We start from the raw sequence: 22,401 nt of genomic DNA on the forward strand, positions 1-22,401 counted from the left end.
TTCTAGCAGTTGGTGAAAATCACTCTTTTGATTTATCAGGAAAAAAGAACTGCTTGTTGGATATGCAGCTCACGAATGATTTGTTTGAAAATAGTCATGAGGAAGTTCTGAAAATTTTGATCCGCTTGTCCAGTTACAGTGCATAACTATTCAGAGGGTCCCGATGTTTTGACAAAAGCTGGATGGCTGCTGTTTGACTCTTTCATTAATTCAACCTAGACGATGATTTCGTTTTCCATGGAAGAAAATTCAAGTTCAGTACGACTCCCTTGGAACAGCGTCTGTATTGACCAAGGATGATGATGATATCATGATACGATGACAGAAATGCAGAATCACAGGACCTTCAGCAACTGAACCTCAAACACCAGAGGCTCCTTGGCATGAGACAGCAGACTCCGCCGTGGTCCGAACTGTAATAATATCCAAGACAAGTTGAAGAGTAATTGTAAATGGAATATATAAATATATACACCATCAGGTACGTCCAAAATTTACATTTTATAGATGCACTGAACTACTGTAACTTCACAAGAATAGAAGTTATTAATCCTAAAAATGCTTAAAAACAAAAAGGACGAGCTATGGTTTTTCAAGGCTATACTGTTATACCTCTTCTGGTATGGGCTTCAAGGTCTCACTGATGTAGCCAACTTCAGGTGGAATTAAAGCCCTCCTCTTGCCTGCATATCAAGACAGGAAGAAAACAAAAATATAAAAAAAAATTGTACCTTTTTTAACTGTCAACATTCACAGCACCATCTGTCTGCTGTCTGGAACTAAGTTGATATCCAAAGTACCTCCAGCCTTCATCCCGATTAGTACATCTTTAAGGCCTTGAATAATCTGAACACCACATTAGCTATATTTCACATCAAACAAACTCACATAACCAGAAACTGAGGCAGAGAGAACCTAGAGGAGATATGAACTTCTGAAAATTGCGAAAAATTTCAGCAGTGAAGCTTATAACCTCTTCTCCACCAAGTGGGAGTGTGACCGGCTTGCTCTCGCCGCTGAACTGGTCTACTGTGCTGGGTTACAGAATGCAGTGAAAACATGGTGAGACCGCGTGGTTCGATCTAACCATATGGACTGCACATTGTCTATGAAAAATTCACACACCTATGCACGAAATAACCATTTGCACGGCGGCATACATAGTTGAACTTCACTAGATCGCCTTCCCGTGCTTCAGGTCCCTCCCCTTCGACGACATCTTCAGATCGACAAGCACAATTCTTCCATGAGTAGTCAGAAACTTTGCTGAAAACTCTGCAAGAACATGTCACTGCTACAGTGCTACTTGTACCTTCGAGTATCACTCCACTGTCCAGCTTCCGGTACCTGAAAACTTCAAAAGGAAATCAAGAGATCAGATTCCCCAACCACCGAATCCACCGATCTAACCGTTGCAACTCGTTACGCTGGGCGATTCAGATTACCTGATAACGTCAGGCTCCGGCATTGCTGCCTGCGCCGGCACGGGGAGGGCAAGAGGATCGATGCATGAGGCCGCTGCGCCAAGAACCACCATCCCTGAAACCGCCCTCCGCCTAGAGATCTCACAGGTTGCCTTCAGAGGGGGAGCCCTCCTGCGGCATGCCAAACGGATCTTCTTGGGCTCTGATGGACACCGGGATCTGATTGTGTGTGTGTGTGGGGGGGGGGGGGGGGGGGGGGATCGCATAGAGAGTTCAATGGAGCGTACTGAACACGAGCGAGACGCACAAATTTTCTCATCTAAACGGTAGAAGATGCAGTTGTGCATTACCTTGGGGATTGGGAGGTGCACGGGAATGGATTGCCGAGTGACATGAGCGACGCAGACTCCATCGTTGCGACTCCGAGGAAGGTTACGGACGGGGAAGGAAGTGGATAATGGCGCAGGGAGGAATTGGAATAAAGGATAGAGAAGAAAAACAGGTTACCTCTGACAAGATGACGAGATGGCCGAGTTGGTCTAAGGCGCCAGATTAAGGTTCTGGTCCGAAAGGGCGTGGGTTCAAATCCCACTCTCGTCAAATAATTTTACTTTTTTTCTTATGACTTTTTAACTTCGTAAAATATATTTTTTTGTTTCTGATACGACCTTCTTCCTTCTTAAAAGGGATAAATCTATTTTACAACCTCGAACTAGTCAAGAAGTCCGATTTTCAACTTCCTACTACGAAACCGGGTAACCTAGGCCCTCGAACTGGCAAAACCGTCCGAATCACCCCTCGAGCAATGTAGTAAGCTATTTTGAGGGCGGTTTTGCTACAGTAAAATTTTCGAATTTCTGGAATTTCACACCTCTCTCAATTAAATAAGAAAGAAAGTATAGTTAATATTGTCTAAAAATCATGATATTTTTTTGGGAGGTAGATAAAAATACAAGGAATTTATTTTGGCTAGATGTGATACATTAAACATAATGAAATTTGAATTATAAAATTTTAAAAATGGGTAGAATTCAAAATTTCTTGAATTTTTGGGTTAGCTAAACCTTTGATAAAAATGAAATAAAAATATGATAATTCATAATTTTTTATTTAGTTTAATAAAGTATTTTTTATTGGCCCAATTTTTTATGAAAGTTTTTGAATTCCTTCGCAATGCTCAAATTTGAATCAAATTTGATTCCTCAAATTTTAATTTATGAATTTTCTATAGAACTTGGGCCAATAAAAAGTACCTAACTAAACTAAATAAAAAATTATGTATTATCATATTTTTAATGCATTTTTATCATAGGTTTAGCTGACCTAAAAATTCAAGGAATTTTGAATTCTACCTATTTTTAAAATTTTATAATTCAAATTCCTTTATGTCTATTGTAGCACATCTAGCCAAAATAGATTCCTTGTCTTTTGATCTACCTCCCAAAAAAATATCATGATTTTTAGACAATATTAACTATGCTTTCTTTATTATTTAATTGAGAGAGGTGTGAAATTCCATAAATTCGGAAATTTTACTGTAGCAAAACCGCCTTTGGCTGAGCCAGGGTTGTTTTTCAAACGGTTTCGTTAGTTGGAGGTGTAGGATGTCCGATTTTATAGTTCAAGGGCCAAAATCGGACTATCGTGATAGTTCAGGGTTGAAAAACAGACTTTTCCCTTCTTAAAATCTCCAGGAATGCTCTTCTCAGTCTCAGCCGGACAACCTCTGAAAAGAATTTTGTTTGCGTCGATCGAGGTCTCTCGTTTTCTCATCAAGCTGAGTGTGTCTGAATTAAATTTTCTAAAATAATCTTGCTTCTTGCAATCCAAACTCTGAAAAAGTTCCCAAACATGGATGACGAACAAAAGCATTTCACTGCAAGTGTTCTTTTCCTTGCAGATTGGAATCATTTGAAGCTCCGGTCCTGCTGCACCGATGAAAGTTTAATTTACTTGGTTAAATTAGAGTAGTGCACTTAACCTTTTGAAATCCTCTCATCTTCTCTAACTCATTAATACTGTAGCAGGCACAAGTGGCGCACACGTGCAAAACCTTGACCACACAACTTGCTACAATTTGCTAGTGTCCTATTTGGAAATTTAAAAGATTCCCTTATGTGCTTAGCTATGAAATTAATTTTAGAAAACCAATCACGCCCTACCAGATTCGCAATTGCGTCGCTTCCTCCTTCGCCCTCTCTCTACCTCGCCGGCACCAAGAATTGCATCGATGTGCATTGCATCCATCCACCTCCTGCAAGAACCTTCTCTCTTCTCGAATCACAACCTCTTCCTTATTAGGTTTTGGTTCAACAAACTATTCGACGCTCTAGGCACACCACCATTGCTTGCCTAGATCTATTAGAGCCACTAACTATTTTGCCCAGGTCTGACGGTAGTGCTGCCATTAAAGTCTTCATCGAGATCAAAATCAACGTCTGACAACCTTATTGCTTCCACTGCCCATGGCAACCCAGGGTGGGGGTGGTGTTCTCACGGTTTGCCTCCTTTGATAACGGCGTCTGTGGCAGTTCTTCAAGATCCGTAAACACCGGTAAATCCCCACCTCTAATCCCAGTCTCTAGTATAAATTTTATTAGCTTATGGATATCAAGTAAATTCATTTTCTTACAATTGCCTATTTGGTTTTTTTCGATATTGGAATTTCTTTTTTTTAAGAAACCGGCAGAGCACTGCCAAATCATTTAAGGAAGAGAAGCAGAGTCTTACAAAAGTCTAAAAAGATATTACATAAAATAGAAAACACACAGACTCATCAAAAGTAAGAAAAACATAAGAACTATGTGACCCTCGGGGCTCTCAAGGCCGCTTGTCGCAGGCCCAACTCCTCTAGAATGCAGCCAAAAACCAATGGAGCTGTCATCAATCTCCCTTCAAAAACTCTTCTATTCCGTTCCTTCCAAATATTCCATGCCGTGTACATGAGCAGGGCTGCTACATGTCTCCGCTGCTCTTGAGGTATCAGCTGCAAGGAAGACATCCACCATGCTTCGATATCAACTCCTCTTTCCTTGAGGTATCAGCTGCAAGGAAGACATCCACCATGCTTCGATATCAACTCCTCTTTCCGGTGTTTTCACTATACCATTAGACCAACCTTGTATCAGAAACCAAACTTCTTGTGCAAACACACAATGAAGACAAAGGTGAGCTGCGGTCTCTGGTTCTTGGTCACACAAAGGGCAGTTTGGATCACACGGCCAAGCCCTCTTGATAAGTTTGTCTGCGGTGAGAATTTTAGACTGAACCAAAAGCCAGGCAAAGAACTTGTGCTTCCCCTCAGCATGAGCTTTCCAGATGTAGCTGGCCTTGAAATTGCAATAGGAACCATTAAACTGTGCCAAATAGGCGGACTTGGAAGAATAGGAGCCATTAGCTGTCCACTGCCAAGAGAGTTGAGCTTCTTGATCATTCAAAGAAACTTGCTGCACCAAATCCCAAAGTATCACAAACTCGACCATCTCTTCGACCGAACTCATGCGCCACAACCCCCTAGTCCAGGACTGGTCTTGTAACTCTTCATTCACTTTTCTATTCTTCCTCCAAGCCAGCTTGTAGAGCCTTGGCGCGATGTCCATTCGCGCCCTGCCATTAAGCCAAGAAGATTTCCAGAAATATGCTTTGTTACCAGCACCAATAGTAACTACCGTGCTTGCTCTGAAGAGTTGACGATCAACTGAGTCACAAGGCACCTCAGTGCCCACCCAAGGTCGGTCTGGTTCGGCCCATTCTAACCAAAGCCATCTCAAACGTAAGGCCATGCCAAATTTTTTTGGGCGGCTTGTTTTCGTCCACCGTACCAAGCAATGTCCCCCATTTGCATCCACAGCGTCTTTCCATAAGAAACTTCGTCGAACTCTATCAATTTGTTTTAAGGCCCACTTTTTCAAAGCGAAAACCGATAGAAAATGCACCGGGATGGAGGTTAAAACTGCATTCACCAACCGTAATCTACCAGCCTTGTTCAAAAGTCTACCTTTCCAACCCGGTAATCTTGCTGCTACCTTCTCAATTAATGGCTGCACCTCAACCCTTCCCAGTTTTCTGAAATGTAACGGCAAGCCAAGGTATGTGCAAGGGAAGCTCTTGATAGGACAATTGAAAAACTGCATAATATGGGGCACGTCTAGGTCCTCACACCTGATTGGGAAGCAAGCACTCTTATTTATATTGACCACTAGCCCAGAAGCTAGCCCAAAGGTTGAGAGGAGAGATGCCAGCTCCCTCACTTCCTCCATAACTGGATTAAGGAAAATAGCTGCATCATCAGCATACATACTTATCCTTAGTTTTGCACATCTGTGAGCAATAGGTGTGAGGAATCCATTTGAAGTAGCCAGCTCAAGCAACCTGTGCAAAGGCTCCATGGCTAAGATGAACAACATCGGTGACAAAGGATCGCCCTGCCTCAAACCTCTCCTGTGCCTGAACCATTTACCTCTTGCCCCATTTAGAAACACTGCCGAAGAGGTACTGCCTAACAAAATCGACACCCAAGCTCTCCATTTTGCTCCAAACCCCATCTGAGTGAGTACTTCCAACAAAAAGTCCCATCTGACACTATCAAAGGCCTTTGCAATGTCAAGTTTCAGAAATAGTGCTGGGTACTTGGCTTTGTACAGTTCTTTAATTAAATTTTGGGTATACAAAAAGTTGTCATGAATGCTCCGTTGCTTGATGAAAGCACTTTGGGCCCTTGAGACAAGAAGGTGAAGAGATCCTGCTAGCCGGTTAGCCATGAATTTAGAAATCAGCTTTGCAACACTATGTGTGAGGCTAATAGGCCTGTAGTCACTGACACTGCATGCATCACTCTTTTTTGGAATGAGAACAACATGGGCCGAGTTGAGGTGCTTAAAGTGTTGATCATGCTGCGCATAGAAAAAATTGATAGTAGTCTTCAGGTCTTCCTTGATGATACCCCAACAAGATTTATAAAAGATTCCAATAAACCCATCGGGCCCAGGCGCCTTATCAGATTTCAGCTCTTTTACAACAGCATGTATTTCTTCCTCGCTAAACTCATCCTCCAAATGGTCCAGGTTCACAAGTGGCAGCCCCAAAGCTTCCCAATTTAAAGTTTCATCTCTCACTGGAGGTGTGCCAAAAATCCTAGCGAAATGGTTCAGCAGGCAGCCTTCTTTATCCCCATGGCTCCTTAGAATTCTGCCATCTTCGTGCAACTCGGAAATAAAGTTCTTTCTTTTCCTTCCTTTGGCTTGCAGATAAAATAGCTTGGAGTTTGCTTCAGCTGCACGAATACTTGTCAGTCTGGATTGTTGTTTACACCTCAGTTTCTCAACGGCTGCCATGCTCAGGTATCTGAGTTTAAGATCTTTTTTTAACTATAATTCATCAGCACTAAGCTGTCTGAAATCTTGCACAACATCTAGAATACCAATTAACTGTCTAGCTGCACACATTAGAAGTTTGATGTTCCCAATCTTGGATTTTGCCCACTCCTTCAGTTTCTTTCCTGTTCTCCGGAGCTTGGTATGAAGGCGCAAAAAGGGGTTTGGAGCCCCAGAGGCCGCTGCCATGCTTGCTCCACCACCTGACTGAAGCCCTGCAACTGTGGCCAGAAACTTTCAAATATGAAGCCCCTAAAGGATTGCACTGTGCATCTTCCAGTTAACAAAAGTGACGCGTGGTCAGAGACCATCGACGACAAGGCTTGCAACATACACCCAGGCATCATAATTAAGGTCCTAGTCAGCCGTGCAAAAAGCCCTATCAATTCTTGTTTGCATTGAGTCATTGCTCCAAGTGAATTTCCTTCCTCGTAAATTTAATTCCCTTAAATCAAGATATTGAATAGCATCCCTGAAAGCACTCATTAACCTTCTGTTAAGGTTTATGTTACTTTTGTCCCTTGCATCTAGAATCAAATTAAAGTCCCCAATGAGCAGCCATTTATCAGAGACAATAGTGCTAACAGCTCTTATTTCCCTTAAGAAGTCCAACTTCTGTTGATCACCTTGTGGGCCATACACAACTGTTATCCACCACTCAAGAGTTATCCACATGAGCTTTCAGTTTTGCTGTGACAGTGAACTGCCTGAATTCTGAAGCTGTGATATAGTAATGATCCCCATCAACCGCAATAAGCGCTCCTCCTCTAGTCCCACCTGCAGGCAAATATGCATAGTGGGCAGTGAACTTCTGACCAAGTGTTTCACCAACAATATTCTGAATGACCGCCAATTTTGTCTCCTGTAAACAAACAATTGTATGTCCACTGCCAAATCATGCACCACTTTTCTTCTAGCTGCCTCATTTAGCCCCTTGACATTCCAATTAAGAATTTGACATCTCTGCTCACTCATGAAGAACCCCGAAAGACTCAGCCAAGGCAAGTGAAGATGGGTACAGACCATTGTCCAAACCCCCCAAGCAGACACACCACCACCACAAAAACCCCATCCATAGCATAGTTTCCCAAGTACAAGGGGAAACTGCCCTAAAAAGCCACAACACACTAAAAAGCCACATCAAAAAGGAAGCACACGCACAAACCCACACTGGGTTACAGCAACACACACTTGAACTGAACATGGGAGAAAAACACACACACACACACATTGTAACTGAGCGAGGCCCAGTCAACAACATTCTGCTTCCAGTGCCACCTCATTAAGGATGTCCAGCTCTCCGGCTTCTGGTAAGCCAAAGAGCTCCCTATATCCTTTAACTGTTTCAGTTTGAATAGGCCTAGTGAATTCTTGTGCAAACTTGTCGATGCCATCTTGCTGTGCATCCAAGGTTCCAATTTTCTTCATCAGAAGTTTAGTAGCCTGCTCTTCCATAGTCAAATTACATTTTGGCTTGTTGGCTAGCCTCTCGCTGCGCCTCTTGCTATCTGTTCTCTCTTTATAACTACTCCCTATGTTTTCTTTTCCTTTTGTCCGACTTGCAGAATTCACGGTGGCAGGCGAGTTCAGAATGGCGCTGTTCAGGTGCTTAGTTAAAGGCACAATATTCTCCTGATTTGCCTGCAGACCACCTTGCTGTTGTTCAGAAAAAAAAATATGCCCATCGCCAGCACGAAAATGCTCAGCGTGCTCCACCGCTTGCTCAGCCTGCTCCTCCTCTTGCACAATAGCCTGTTCGTCCACCTGCTCCTCCACTTGCTCTGCACCCTGCTTCTCAACTGCCTGCTCGGTAACTTCCTTGACATGTTCAAAATTATGCTCAGCAGGCTGCCCAACATCTTGCAACTGAAGCAGATCGAGCTCCAACAACCTCACACTGAGAGAAACAGCAGTTTCAACCCTAAACATATTGGAATTTCTAGATTTCTATTTTTTAGTATTTCCACTACCAAGTTGTTTGCATAGGGTTACAGACCCAATTTCAGATCGACCCCCTAGTTAACAGTTTTGAGACCAAAGCGCACTAAATCTACAGAATATGTTATATACGCAAGAGATGAGGGACCAAATACCAAAGACAGCTTCTCTTCATTTTTTTCCCTGAACCCACCGGGCACAACCGATACAGAAGAAAGCGGTGGTGCTCCTGCCCCGCAGGGGGCGAAGGCCGACGGGGGATCGACCTGCTCCCCTTGAATCCGCGGCGGCGAGGCATCGGCGGCTCCTCTTGAGCACGCGGCGGCTGGGGATCGAGGGCTCCTGTCGCCGTCCGAGCAGGCTGCGACGGTGGGGTAGGTCACCGACGACCACATCGCTGAATCCAATGAAGGCTTCAGCCTCTTCGACAAGGTTGGGGCTACACTCCCCATCTCTCCCCTGGCATCCTTGACCTCGATCTGCTCACCCCTTCGACAAGGGCTGCGATGCTGCACGGATTGTGCATTTTGCTTTGTTGGGCGGCCATTGAATCGTTGTTAACCCTGCTGCTTCGCCTCCTTTTGGGGTTCCTCGGATGCTCGATAACTGCTTCGTTTTTTTAGAAGGAGATGATATTGTGGACCCCATATGATAGATTTTGTCCACTTCATGGTCTTCGTACCTTACTGCAGTCCAATGAAAACCCTAGCCATGGAGATCGTGCGGGCACCTAGGAAAATTTTACATTCCTAACAAGATCTGCCTCCTTAGTTGCTATTATGCTAACTTTGTCATGCCTGTGCCTAAGAATTTGTTAGCTATACTACTTTTTATGTAGACATGCTCTGAGATCATGTTTAGATATTACGTGAAATATAGTTTGGTAGCAGAAACTAGCAGATCTTTTTGTCAGTGATTACGATATGTTTATATGATTCGTGCATATACCAGGGCTCTTAACATTTTTAGCTATACCATTGGTTATCGGCACCTTTTGGCAAATAGTTTAGATCAGGTGGCTGCATATGTCAAGTTACTAACTGACAATTGGCCTGGTATTTGAACTTTCATCCTATGAGAACATTCTTCTGTTGAGTTGCTTTGCATTTTTAGGGGACATGATCTACGGCATTTCCGTTTGCCTACTTAGGTAAGAAGCCAATATCTTAATAATATGTCCCTTAAAGAAACTTTACATCTTGCTTTTTATCATTCAGAATAGGGATTCATCATGATCTCTAGATGGAAATGCATAAATGTCATCCAGATGATGGAAAATGATCTTTGTGATGGAAAATGCATAAATCTCTACATGATCTACGGCCTTTGTGATGGGGGTGTCGTCGTCGAAGCCAGCCATGGCAGGGTAGCGGTAGGTTTAGCGGCGTGTAGGGGAAATTGGGGATGTGGGCGGGCAGGGATGGCAGCCGAGGAGGACGCCTAGTCTAATACCAGAGTTGATATGGCTTATTTGCTAAAGATCACAATTAGCAGATTGATAACTCCCTAGCTCGCCCCTGCTAGAGGCTCTGAGCACCTAGGAACTAACTTTCTTCCTGATCCTCTCCTATAGCCGCACATTGGCTTATAAAGAGAGTCCTAAGCCTAACAAACTTATCCCTAAAACTCAGCCAAACTGAACAACCAGCTGAACAAACTCCGACAACTTAATACTTATTCTAATTAGTTGTGGACACTGGCGCATTCTTCCTGTGCTGGTATTTATTGCCAAAGAATGTGTCCACAACACTGATCAAGTGGGAAGATATTATTACTTTTATGTTATGTACTAAAGGGTATACTTTTATTTCAGTACAGTTTTATCACTGTTCGCCTACACAGCCGTTTACACCGTTTACACGGCGTGTAAATGCTACTCGATGGGTAGCCATGTAGGCCGATTAGCCGTGTAAAGCAGTGCAAAACCGTTTCGACCGTTTAAACAGCCGTGTATACCGACTTTTTGCTAAACGATGGGTGACCGACCATTCACCATTTAATGTTTAGGCTAACACAAGTTTTATCAGCAAATCTCCCTACCTTGCTGTTTTTATTGCATGCTGACTAAACTTTTACCTTGGACAGAGTTGAAGATTGAATCCTAGCCATGGACTGCAACATTGATGATCTTGATAAGCAAAATGAAGGAACAGAAGCTCAAGTATACGTTCCTCAGGATGCCCAAGGGATTGTCCTTGCTTTTCTACCTGGTAGGGTTGTTGTCAAGCTTCGCAGTGTGTGCAAGTTCTGGCGAGACTGCATTGAAGAGCCTAGTTTTGTGAACAGTCACCTGAGCAATGCTTGCCGTTTCTACCAGTCCATTGCTTGTTTCACCTCGCTTGATCATGGCCTAGTCCACATGTACACATTTGATCCTGCCACAATGAATTTCAAAAGCGTGGAACTTGTGTTCTCAAATAGGTTTCACATGTCAGGCCCCTGCAATGGCTTGGTGTGCCCATATGATATAAAAGGAGACGCTGAGGTCTTGAATCCCACAACAAGGAAACACTTGAGGCTGCCAGATTCAGTACTCAAGTCACGGTCTCTTTACTCTGAATATTTTGTTGGATTTGTGCACTCCACAAAAGAGTACAAGGTAGTCTCTGTCCGTCACTGTGTGCGGTTCTTGGCATTTGAAATATGCACTGTTGGTGCATTGTCATGGAGAACAATACGTGAATCTGCAGAGCTTCTGAAGGCAACGAAGGCAGTCATTGTTAACGGTAGCATGTACTGGCTACTTCTTCACAAGGCATCCTCCAATTTGTCTCGAGAAATCCTGATGCTCAATCTGACAGATGAGACGTTCACAAAAATTGCCATCCCTGATGCTGTAAAAAAACATGATATGGAATTATTAGAGGGGGAAGGAAAGCTTCTTTTGTTGTCAAATCATTATGATAGATCATCTAGAATTACAGTTTCAGATATTTGGGTGGTGGACTTGACTCATCAAGACTGGATCCACTTGCATACAGTTGCTCCTCGGATGCCTGTGGGCATGAACCCTTTTTTCCAGCTCAAGTCAAAGATCTTCTTTGGCAACCAAAAGCGACTCATCTGTGTAGATCTTGAAGATCGTACAGTTTCATACATCGAAATGCCTTCTGGTGAGACTTTGATATCTTGCGGCATGTTTGTGGAGAGTTTTGCACCTGCTGTGACAGGCTTGGTGAGCTCTACCGCGTCATCATATGGTAACAGTTCTGGTCTCAATGAACCATCCTCAGCAGACCCTGGACAATCTTTTCAAAATGCTGAATCATCCTCAATAGGCCGTGATCAATCTTCTGGTCTCACTGGATGGTCCTCAGCTGACTTTGAGCCGTCCTTTAATAGAGCAAAGAGAACAATGGACATGGTGTGGAAGATATGGAAACATGGTGGTCTATCTCTGTGCTGAACATCAGCCGGTTCCTTTAGGCTCATACAAGTTGCCATCTTTTGTGTGTAAGGTGCGATGCTGTGTTTGCTCATAGGTACGGTACTGGTGGGAATAATAAGCCATGGCAATGGACAGAGGATGCCAAAACAAAAAGGGGGGGGGGGGGGGACTGAATAAACATCAAGCTTGGAGCGCCTGGCTTGGTCTATGGATTATCCTCTACGGACACATCAGCTGGTTCCTTTTGCCTCGTACAAGTTGCCATCCTTTGTGTGTCCTGTATTTGTTCATAACTCATAACTGTGGTACTCGTGGAAGTAAGAAGCCATGGCAATGGGACAGAGGATACTAAAGGAACTGAATAAACAGCAAGTGACATGGCTGTGACTGTGCTTCAAAAATGACATGGCTGTGACTGTAACCTATAAGTTGTGGGCAATAATGTTTACCCCTGCTTGTGGGGTTTGTACAGCTGAGAAATGCTGAGGTTATTGTTTTGCTCTGTACCTGTAAGCTGTGTCTGTATGTATGCATTGAGTTTGTGAGCAAAATGGATCAGTAAAAATTGTTGCTTATATTATTATGTAAATATAGGCAAGACAAACTCTAGGCTCTATGAGCAGCTAGAACATAATTCTGCTGATTCGGCTGGTTTAGAAGCCAGCCGAAATAGACCAGCAGAGCAGAGTGATTCTGTTCAGCAATGCCACCATTCTGCTCATACAGTGGGCAAGGCCAGCGATGGCGGGAAGCCGAAGTACGGCCAGCAGCACTGGCCGGCTGCGCCACCGGCGCACCGTGCCTGGCAGATCTTCTCCAGCTGGAAGCTCTTGACATCGATTTTAAACAGCTGGGCGTCCCTGACGCGGTACCTCGCCATGAATGCCGGCTTCTCCTCGCTGACCTCAAGGATCAAGCACCCGTTGGGCGTGCCCCGGATGCAGAACGGCCGGTGGTACGCCGCCGGCCACGGCAGCAGGATCGTCTTCTCCAGCTGCCACCGCGGCGAATCGGCGTCCTGCAAGATCGTGTAGTAGTGGAGATTGGCTCTGCCGCCGGGGTGGTGGAAGTCGTGCGCGAACATGCCGACCTTCCCGTCCGGGGCCTCCACCACGGCGACGTGCTCCTCCTAGTAGCCGGCCGGCGAGGGGATGATGGAGAGGGCGAGCTCCATGGCGCGCGTGTCGAGCACGAGCCACCTGTTGGTGAGGCAGTCCACCCAGTAGAAGCGGCCGTGCGCGTAGTGCCGCCGGTTCCAGACGGTGTGCATGGGGCAGCTGAACGGCGGCCGGTGCCTGCGCCAGTGTAACACCCAGGTGTTAATCACTTGTAGTTAAGGTTAATCATGTGTTTGACATCATCATTAGCATTAATCGTGCTTGTAAAAAAATTTGGATTAAATTTTTGCTAGCTTGTTAACACATGAAATTATGACTAGTTTTCAAATCCAATGAAAAATGTTTTAAAAATAACTTTTAAATTCTTGCTCAAATAAACTTTTGCCTAAAATCAAAGTTGTAGGGTTTTGCAAGTTAAACAAATTTCATGTTCAAGGATTTTCAAGTTGCCACGCAAAAACTTGAGAAAGATTTGAGTTCTGAAAAGGGCCATATTTCGAAGTTTCAAGAGTTAAAAATTAACTTTTAAAGTAGGCTTCAAATGAAAATGTGCCTGAAACGGAAGTTGTAAATCTCGAAATTTTAACCAAGTTTGGTTTGGTTTAAAATTTCCTTTGAATTGGTAAAAGTGAACAAAAGCTTGAAATATTTATTTTGGTTTTGAAATGGTTTTCAAATTCCAAACGGAATTGCAAATTCACAAACATTTGAACAAACTTTACCCAAATTTGGAGCTTACACATGGGCCCACCCTGTCATCCACTTCCATCCCTTCCTGTGCTGCACAGGGCATGGTATGGAGGGGAGGCGTCTCTCGAAGCTCCCAGCGTGGCTGTCGTGGATGCTCTTCCGTTTCCTGGCCAGCGACGTCGCCAAATCGTCCACGGCACAGCGCCACTCGCGCCGAGCGTCCCCGCCCATCCCTTGCTGCCGCGTTGCCGTTCTCGAGCCGTCTCGAGCTCGCCTCCTCGCTATCTCCCCTGCGCGCTTGCCGCCGTCGCCCAGACCCTGCCGGCGTCCCATGCTCGCGCGCGAACGCCGCTCGCGCCGCGCGCTCGCCGCACGTCTGCGCGCCGCGCCGCTGTCACCGGTCGTGCGCGCCCCGCCCCTGCGCCGCCCCGTGCTTCGCGGGTCGCGCGCGCCCAGCTCCGCCTGGCCCTCGTGCCGTCTCGCCCCACCGCCATCTCGCCTCGCCGCTGCCCGCCATGGCCGCCGCCCTGGTCGCCGTGGAGCCCCCACTTCCGCCCTCTCTCCGCCCAAGATGACCCGCCCATGAGCTTCCCCATCTCTCAGTGAACCTCCCCGGCCCGGCTGCCCCCTCCAAACCTCGCCAGAGTACCCCCGCCGTCGTGCGCCACCACGGCCGGCCGGCGGAGCTCGTAGAGCCGCCGCCTCCGGCCGTCCCAACCCGCGCCAAGACCGCCCCGAGGTAGCTCTCGACCTCCTCCATCTTTCCCCTAACCTAGCCCTCGCCGCCGGCGAGCCATGCCGCTGGAATCTGCCGGCCAGCGCCGCCCGACCCCCTCCCCTGTTTCAATCTGGCTAGGGGCATTTCTGTGAATCCCCAAATCTTTACAGGGGTCTAACTGCAAAAGTTCATTTCCTTTTTAGTTTAAAAAACAGTGAACTTTGGAAAATCATAGTAAATCATAGAAAAATCAGAAAAATACAAACTAAAATTTGTTGGATTCCTTTTCCTAAGATCTACAACTTTACTTACAGGTTAATCTTTAGTTTCTAAATAGTTTTTGCTCTAGTTTAAATGTTAGTTTAAGTGGTTGCAAGCTTTGAAAATGCCTAGTAAATAGTACAAAAATGAGAAAAATATAAAACCAGTTGGGTTGGTTTTGTTTTGACATGTAGAACTTAGGAAAATATTTAACCTGCTGTTTGTTTAATGTTTGTATGATGTATTGATTTAATCATGAGTAATGCTTGTTTTAGCTTATTTATTTAATATCTGCAGTTTTGGAAGTCCAAAAATTATGAAATTTATGCAGTATCTTACTATTCGCATGCTTAGTTCACCGTAAAAATTTGGTGCCCAGAAGTTATGTGCATGTTTGTAAATATGTTTTTGTTCTGTTTGTCTTGCTAGGGTTAAATTAAATGTTTTCTGTTGTCAAAAAATGTTGGCAAAATATTGTTGCATGCCTTATCAATAACTCATCATGCTGGTAAATTTTGGTTATTAGTTTTAGGCGGCAAGTCATGTATCTGCTTTTGTTTAGTTGCTAGCCATAGCTTTTCTGTTATAATGGTTGCTAGGCAATTCTTTTCTGCTGGTTTAATTTCAGTAACTCATGTTGATCTGGTATAAGTTTTGTTAACTCTTTTAAATACTAGAATGTAGGTTACTGTTATATCGTTTGGTCCCATGTATCTTGTTAGTTAAATAAATTGTCCTATTTGTTCTTTCTTGCTTTGTATCTTTGCTTAGCCTTTTCTAAGCAAGCTAGTAATGCTTTTTAGTAGAAAACACTTCAGCCTAAAATACTTGAGTAAACTCTCGTATGTAGCACCAACTCCTTTGACTTTTGAACTTGGTTGTTGTATTCACTCGATAAATGATTGCCCAGTCATGTCTTTCTTCTTAATTGTATCGCATTGCATTGCATCAGGTTCGTGCCCATGCAAGCGTGACTTGTGACTGTCCTGCTTGCCCTTTCTGTCGTATCGTCTACTGCACTTACATGCATTCAAACATCCGTCTTGGTGCATCTCATTTAGGTACGCTAGATGTACAACGCGTGGACGTGAAGCACGTGCGGACGGAACCGAACCACAAGACGGTGTTGGGTGGACGCATCCTGAAGAGAGAAGGACCCGCTGGAGCAACCAAAGACCCGGCTCAAAGTCAGAAGGGCCCAAGGCCTTGTTAGTACTAACACTGACTCAGTGTTATCCCAGGCAAGCCCCGGCGCATAACCCTTAATTTTAGTATTCAATGTTTACTATATAATTATTGTGCATTTACGTTTCTAGGAGTTGATTGGAACCTTAGATGCATAATCCCTAGGTTTCCTCGGTTACTCTACTAGTGTGCAGGTCGTTAGTATTGCAATGCTTAAATAGGTTTCGGTAGAAGTCGAGTGATTCCTGTCACTCGCGAGTTATAGTATCTTGTTACTTATGGCAAATTTGTTGGAGAAAGAATTGATGAGGAAAGAGAAATGGAGACCGGGCGGAGATGAATATGATTATGGATATGAAATGGATGAAGAGTATACCTCCGCCTGTGTCGATTAAGTCCCGTACCGTTGTCTGGACCTGCTGATCGAGTTTGAACAGTACTAACCACATGCCGAGAGTAGGAGGTAGTCGAAACCAGTAAGCTCAGTACCATATGCGCACAGGTAGACGGACTTGATACAGTCTTCACCAGTGGAGCTAGTATAGAAACTCATGGCTGACCCGTCGTTGGTATTGGTGGGGCTAGCAGTCCCGGGTCGCAGGGCAGTTCGGCTATTTGGTGTGCATATGTGAAGGGTTGCCACGTATGGTCCGATGGGGTCTATATCAGGGTTCACCTTACCGACGGTAAAGCGATTTTCGCCAACTAGCGGTATCGGTAAATCGGCGGTAAATCGCCGAAAACCGCTAGAAACCGCTCGAAACGACAATTCAAATTCAAAAAACCGGTAACCGTTGTTTACCGACCGGTAATCGATGTTTACCGACCGGTAACCGTCGTTTTTAACCGGTAAACACCGTATGACTTTGGAAAATTAAAAATTTTGGCAGCATTTCACCGTAATTTTGTAAATATCATTACTGATGGTATATATCAAACAATTATATAACATTTACACATACATAGAATAGAAGTTCATATCCATAAAAATAGAAATTCACATTCATAGTCCATATAGATCATCACAACAATAGTCTATGCAAATCATCACAACCATAGTCCTCACAAACCATCATCGTCAATATATATAATACATAGTAGTGGTTTCCAGTCTAAATGAACAAATGAACAAATGAAAATATATGTACATATTTGAAATATGAACACACATATATACATATAGCTAAAATGAACAAATTAACATCCAACTACCATGAACAAATGGATCCATATAGCTAATATGAACACATGTTTTTGAATATAGCTACACAACAAACATCTAAAAATCAATGTAAAATCAAGAAATACTCACAATGCAGTGGTTTCTGGTACAAACGCGCCGATTTCCGCTCGGAAAACGCCGAATACCGCTCGGGATTACCGGTCCGAAAGTTTTTTTATTTTTTTGAGTGCCCAAACAGTCAAAAATTTGAACATGTTCTATATTAGAATGATGTATGTCATCTCTACTTTCTTACCATATTTTTTCCTTTTTTATTTCAAATATTTTTGAAAATTTTAAATTCGGGCGAAATTTTTCGAAATTTACCGCCGGTATGGGTTGCAGCCTAGTAGCGGTATCGGTAAAAATCGGCGGTAACCGGCGGTTACCGATCGGTAAGGAAAACACTGGTCTATATGTGATGTGTGTGTTAGGTCCACCTTGCAAGGTTAAATCGGATCGATTCACCGTCAGTCGCTCTCGCTCTCGGATATGAGCACCTTGATCGCAGCACCGCATCGTAGTAAGGAAATGGAACATGAAGGATATTTGGAAATAATTTTCTGAATTAATATTCAATATTTACCATGTTTGCTTTAGCTATGCAAATCTTAGCTGATAATTTATCTATATAGAGTCTTGAGCTAAAATATTGAAAGTAAGGATCCACCCTTAGATGCTTTTCCGCAAAACCAACCCACCAGCCCAAAAGCCTTGCATGTCTAGATAATGGGCTAAGTATACCCATAGTCGGGTAAGCCTTGCTGAGTATTAGTATACTCAGAGTTTGTTGTTATCCTGTTTTCAGGTGTTTGTTGCTGGTTGGAGCAGACCAGGATTCACGTCGGTGGGCTCGATGTGACATCCTCCCGACTTCGTAGATCTCGTGGTTTTCAAACTGAACTTCCTTTCGAAATTTTCGCTGCACTTTTAACTCTGATAACTTTTATTTAAACTTAATTGTAATACTTTTCTTTGTAAACTTAATTTTGGGAACTTTAGTCTGCTTGTAATCATCTGTGCTCGTCTTCGTGCGAGACTTCCGGTGTTTTCGATCCTTAACCCAACATACTGCCAGATTACACTGTTTTAAGCGCGCTATAACTTGATTAACGCTTAAAATGATAGTTAGTGCACTTAAACCGATTTAATTTAGGCGGTTCTATCACAGCCAGATGAAGCAGTCCGGCGACGGGAGCGCGCCACCGCCCGTCGCGCGACGAGAAGGCGAAGACGGCGACCTTCCGCTGGCACCGGGCCGTCCAGAACACGGTGAACGGCGGCCGCTCCGCGTCCGGCTCGCAGGGCTCAGCGGGGGCGAGGAAGGGCTCGCACGCACGCCGGCCGCCCAAGACGTTGAGCGCGCCGTCGACGGTGCCGGCGAGATCCTCCAGGATGGGCGGGAGCAGGACGTAGCGGCGGGACATCGGGTCGCAGACGGCGAGCTCGGTGAAGACGGTGCCCCGCTCGGTGCCGGACGCGACGTGGTCGAGGAAAAAGCGGTCGAGGGAGAAGGTGAAGACCCCGAGGAGCGCGCCGGGGTCCTGGTGCAGCGCACGGTGGCGGCGGAGGAAGCGCGGGGAGGAGACGAGCGCACGGAAGGCGCCGCTGGCGGCGGCCGCGCGCACCAGCGCGGAGCGGGAGGGCAGGCGGAGCAGGATCTCGTCTGTGATCTCGTCGGGGATCTCGCGGGCCGGCTCCTCGCCTTTCCCGCCACCGCCGCCGCCGACCATGGGCGCTTGGCTCAGCTGAGCAGCTGCTGCTGCTCGAGTGCGTAGTGATGCCGTGGGCTGTGTGAGCCTGTGACTTGGGCAAAATATATATTGGTGGTCCTACCGAGCTGTGATCCAAATCTCCGAACTTTTAAAATACTAGCATAGACGCACGTGCGACACGCACGTGATTAAAAAATCTAATTAGCTTTTCATTAAAAAAAATTATGAAGCTCCAACCCGAGTCTATCTATTATGTAAACTTCTTCCCGTTTCATGCCATACTGTGTGTTCAGGGCCAGCTTGATGGATAAGTTTTGCCAACAGCTATATATATTTCAAACAGTGTTCAGACATTTAGGAATTCAGAAACTCTGTGTGTGGTTTGCTGTCCAAAGTTCAGAAATTCAGAAACCATGCTGTGTGCATGCGAAGAACACAGGTCTTAAACCTTTCATGGCATTCGAAAATACACAATTGCAGGTGAGTATGAGTCGGTTTAAATAATTAAATCAAACATACAAGGATGATTCTTGTAATGCCATCTTATTCCTACGGAATAGAATCTGCTGTCAGTGCCACATGTTGAACCTGACGTTATCAATCGTGAAAAGAGAGGACAGAAGCTGTTGCTTTGCACAGCGCCTGGAGCTCGTGGCGTAGGATCCATGAATCCATGGCCGTCGTCACCTCCTCCTCGTCCATCTCTCCATCAGTTGAGTGCCGGAGTATCGATCGGGGGTGTGCGGCAAAAGGCGGGCGGGTTGCAAGCTCGGGGATCGCACGAGCTAGCGCGGAGCCTGGCGAGCGCAGGATGCTGACGGGAGAGCCCAAGCGCTGCTCGTTGAGGTCCCCAGCGGCGGGGGCGGGGGCCACAACAGGCGGAGGTGATCGGGGCGCCGATGCCGAGCGGCAATAGGCGGGCGGACTGCGAGCTGGGGGTCCCACGAGCGAGCGCACAGAGCCTGGCAAGCGCAGGATTCCGACGGGGGGAGCCCAGGCGCTGCTCGTTGATGTCATGTCCCCGGCGACTGCCACAATTGGCGGCGATGACCGGTGACGGGACGAGCGGGTCCGCGCCGGCGGGTACGGAACACCCGGTGAGAAAAACAATTGTATTTTGACAAAAACGCTCTCTAACTCGTAGTTTTTATGAGTCTACATCACCTCCCACCTCCCTCCGTCCTTACGGGCGGGTCCAATGTGAGGGGTAAGATGAGTCCAGTTTAGATAAAAAAATTTCAATTGTTTTCGATCTTTATAGTATAGATACTGAGCAAAAGATTCATCTTAAAATGCATCTTTAAACTATATTGAGCAAAAAAATACATTAGATTTAATAGATTCGTGTCATGAATTAGTCTAGAGGTTATCCAATTAATTTATCATTATTCTATATTTAGTACTTCTAATTAGTATCAAATATATGATGTGACAAGGCTAAAGTTTAGCTGGAAAACGAACAACCACTTATTACATGGTGTCATCTGGATCTGGATCCCTAAATGCTTTAAACATATATTTATTTTACAAACTTGTATGATGAATGTGAAGAGTTTGCTGATCCAATAATATATTTTGAGAGTTTAAGAATCTAAGTGACATTCAAGCACAAATTTAGGGATACGGAGATGCATTTTAAGAGTTTAGGGATATGAGTGATACATCAGAATAAATTCGAGGGTCTAAAATATATTTTGAGAGTTCGGAAAAGTTAGATAACACGTCGAAACAAATTTATCGACCACCTATGTAATTTACTCGCAATAAGCCAGGTGGTGGCCCACTAGGCCTGCGTCGCCAAATCATGGCATCCGGATCCACCGACAGCAGAGAGGAAATCTTATTTAAAATACTAGTAGGGATATGATTCATTAGCGAGAGGATATCTTATTTAAAATACTAGTAGGGATATGATTCGTTAGTTTGAGGAACGACTCCCATCTTCAGGGATCAGCTTCAGGGATCATCTGCACCGATGTGTGGTGAGCCCGGCTTTGAGTTGCGGTTTGACACGGCGATGGCAGCCATTTTGAACCATGGCAATCTCAAAGCCTTGATTTGGAGAGGAAGGGGAGCTGATGTGGGGGGGGGGGGGGGGGGGGGGGGGGGGGGGGAGGAGCTAATAGACAAATGGTCATGCTAATATAGTTAGAGCCTATGATTTCTTTGCGAAGCTTGTGGTTGCCCCCATTATGATGACTAACCTAGAGGAATTATGTTGCTCAACCATGCTATGATGCAACATCAAGAATTATAGAGCTAGAAAAAATGTCAATGATACATTGGAAGTACTATAATTCTAGGGAAAGATCGAAAGAGTAGTAGAATCATGGTGAATATAATTTTATAGGCGGAATCACTAGAAAAAAAAAAGAAAATATACCGGCCTAACATCACTAGCCTCCGGCCTAACAAGGTTTGAACAAAATAATTCTGAGGAACTTTAAGAGGACTTACATAATGGAACTTTGTGAGGATCATCTTAGGGACAGAAAAGGATGTTATATTAAATGTGAGTTTTGTATACTGTTTTTAAACAGTTTTTCTTAGATTACACGGGAGGGAAGTTGTGGAAATCAGATCCAAATGATTTGAATAGACAATTGTTGGTTGGGTCGTCGTTGTCTTCGATAACGTGTTATCCTCCAGCAAAATAAAGTCTTCCATAATATGAAAGTGAAATCTCAAAAAATTACAGCCCCCATAGTGTAAACAGCTAGCATCGCGCTCCGTAGGTTACAACGTGTGTACATCACTACTAGATTCACACTGTAAATAAAAAAGAGAGCGATTTCCTTATATGCCACCTAGAAAACTCGTAATCTCTCATATGTTATTGTTAGTGTCTGTAATACATGAGTTCCCACTCCCCACAGTCCCACAGTTACACATAGTCCCACAAGTTTTCTGCTGTCGGTGTTTTACCATCACATCTACCTAAGGATACCCTTAGATAGATGGATGGTCGTGGGAAGTTGCCAAGATCAAAGAACACGATGGTGCAAGCAACATAAGGGTTTAGACAGACTTGTTATTGTTGTGTCTGTAATACATGAGTCCCCACTCCCCATAGTCCCACAGTTACTGACAATCACATATAAGTGATTTAAGGTTGAACTAACAGTATGTGAGTACTTTTTTCTAAAGAAAAAGAAACCTCCCACAGGTTCCTTGCATCCCCCCAGATCATTGCCACGCCAACTACTGGAAACAGTTCCTATGATGTACTGTAGAGGGACTTCACTCCTATTGACGTGCGGACCCGACCATGCTGGGATCCACATGTCAGTGAGTCTTATGCGGTACTGCAGAGGAGACTCATCCCCAACTACCACTAGGCCGCCACCTCCTTGTGCTCAAGTTCTCAATC

At 44.7% G+C, this 22,401-nt stretch overlaps 2 protein-coding genes, 1 non-coding gene and 1 pseudogene across 4 annotated transcripts; 2 read left to right on the plus strand and 2 right to left on the minus strand.

Moving 5' to 3' along the window:
• Positions 1 to 79: 79 nt before the first annotated feature.
• Positions 80 to 1,937, minus strand: LOC120655000 (peptidyl-prolyl cis-trans isomerase FKBP16-1, chloroplastic-like). 2 transcript variants are annotated; one of them, XM_039932714.1, is made up of 8 exons: positions 1,775 to 1,937; positions 1,446 to 1,643; positions 1,313 to 1,347; positions 1,126 to 1,219; positions 974 to 1,034; positions 801 to 846; positions 613 to 683; positions 80 to 413 (listed from the first exon to the last, which is right to left on the minus strand). In XM_039932714.1, exons 1-8 carry the CDS (start codon positions 1,834 to 1,836, stop codon positions 336 to 338), a joined length of 645 nt encoding a protein of 214 aa, XP_039788648.1. In that variant the 5' UTR covers positions 1,837 to 1,937; the 3' UTR covers positions 80 to 335. The 2 variants fall into 2 exon arrangements, with proteins under 2 accessions (XP_039788648.1, XP_039788649.1); XM_039932715.1 differs by having other exon boundaries at positions 1,446 to 1,595; positions 1,775 to 1,920.
• Positions 1,938 to 1,943: 6 nt separating this feature from the next.
• On the plus strand, positions 1,944 to 2,024 carry TRNAL-AAG. The gene has a single exon. It is a non-coding gene; the product is annotated as a tRNA-Leu (tRNA).
• Positions 2,025 to 8,429: 6,405 nt separating this feature from the next.
• On the plus strand, positions 8,430 to 12,726 carry LOC120655001 (putative F-box protein At3g17500). Its single transcript, XM_039932716.1, has 2 exons — positions 8,430 to 9,166; positions 10,820 to 12,726. The coding sequence occupies exon 2, from the start codon at positions 10,842 to 10,844 to the stop codon at positions 12,138 to 12,140; it is 1,299 nt and encodes a 432-aa protein (XP_039788650.1). The 5' UTR covers positions 8,430 to 9,166; positions 10,820 to 10,841; the 3' UTR covers positions 12,141 to 12,726.
• A 31-nt stretch (positions 12,727 to 12,757) lies between these two features.
• Positions 12,758 to 19,049, minus strand: LOC120653254 (annotated as a pseudogene).
• Positions 19,050 to 22,401: the final 3,352 nt, after the last annotated feature.

The sequence above is a fragment of the Panicum virgatum genome, chromosome 1N, assembly GCF_016808335.1.
Source record: "Panicum virgatum strain AP13 chromosome 1N, P.virgatum_v5, whole genome shotgun sequence".
NCBI classification, from domain to species: domain Eukaryota; kingdom Viridiplantae; phylum Streptophyta; class Magnoliopsida; order Poales; family Poaceae; genus Panicum; species Panicum virgatum.

Bases quoted from the DNA above. Each gene is read 5' to 3' on its own strand.
- LOC120655000 (XM_039932714.1), bottom strand. From the start codon at position 1,836: ATGGAGTCTGCGTCGCTCATGTCACTCGGCAATCCATTCCCGTGCACC. The intron at 1,220-1,312 runs GTACAAGTAGCA...GTCGATCTGAAG, and splicing joins CAGTGGAGTGATACTCGAAG to ATGTCGTCGAAGGGGAGGGA. The intron at 1,035-1,125 runs GTGTGTGAATTT...TCTGTAACCCAG, and splicing joins AATGGTTATTTCGTGCATAG to CACAGTAGACCAGTTCAGCG.
- LOC120655001 (XM_039932716.1), top strand. From the start codon at position 10,842: ATGGACTGCAACATTGATGATCTTGATAAGCAAAATGAAGGAACAGAA.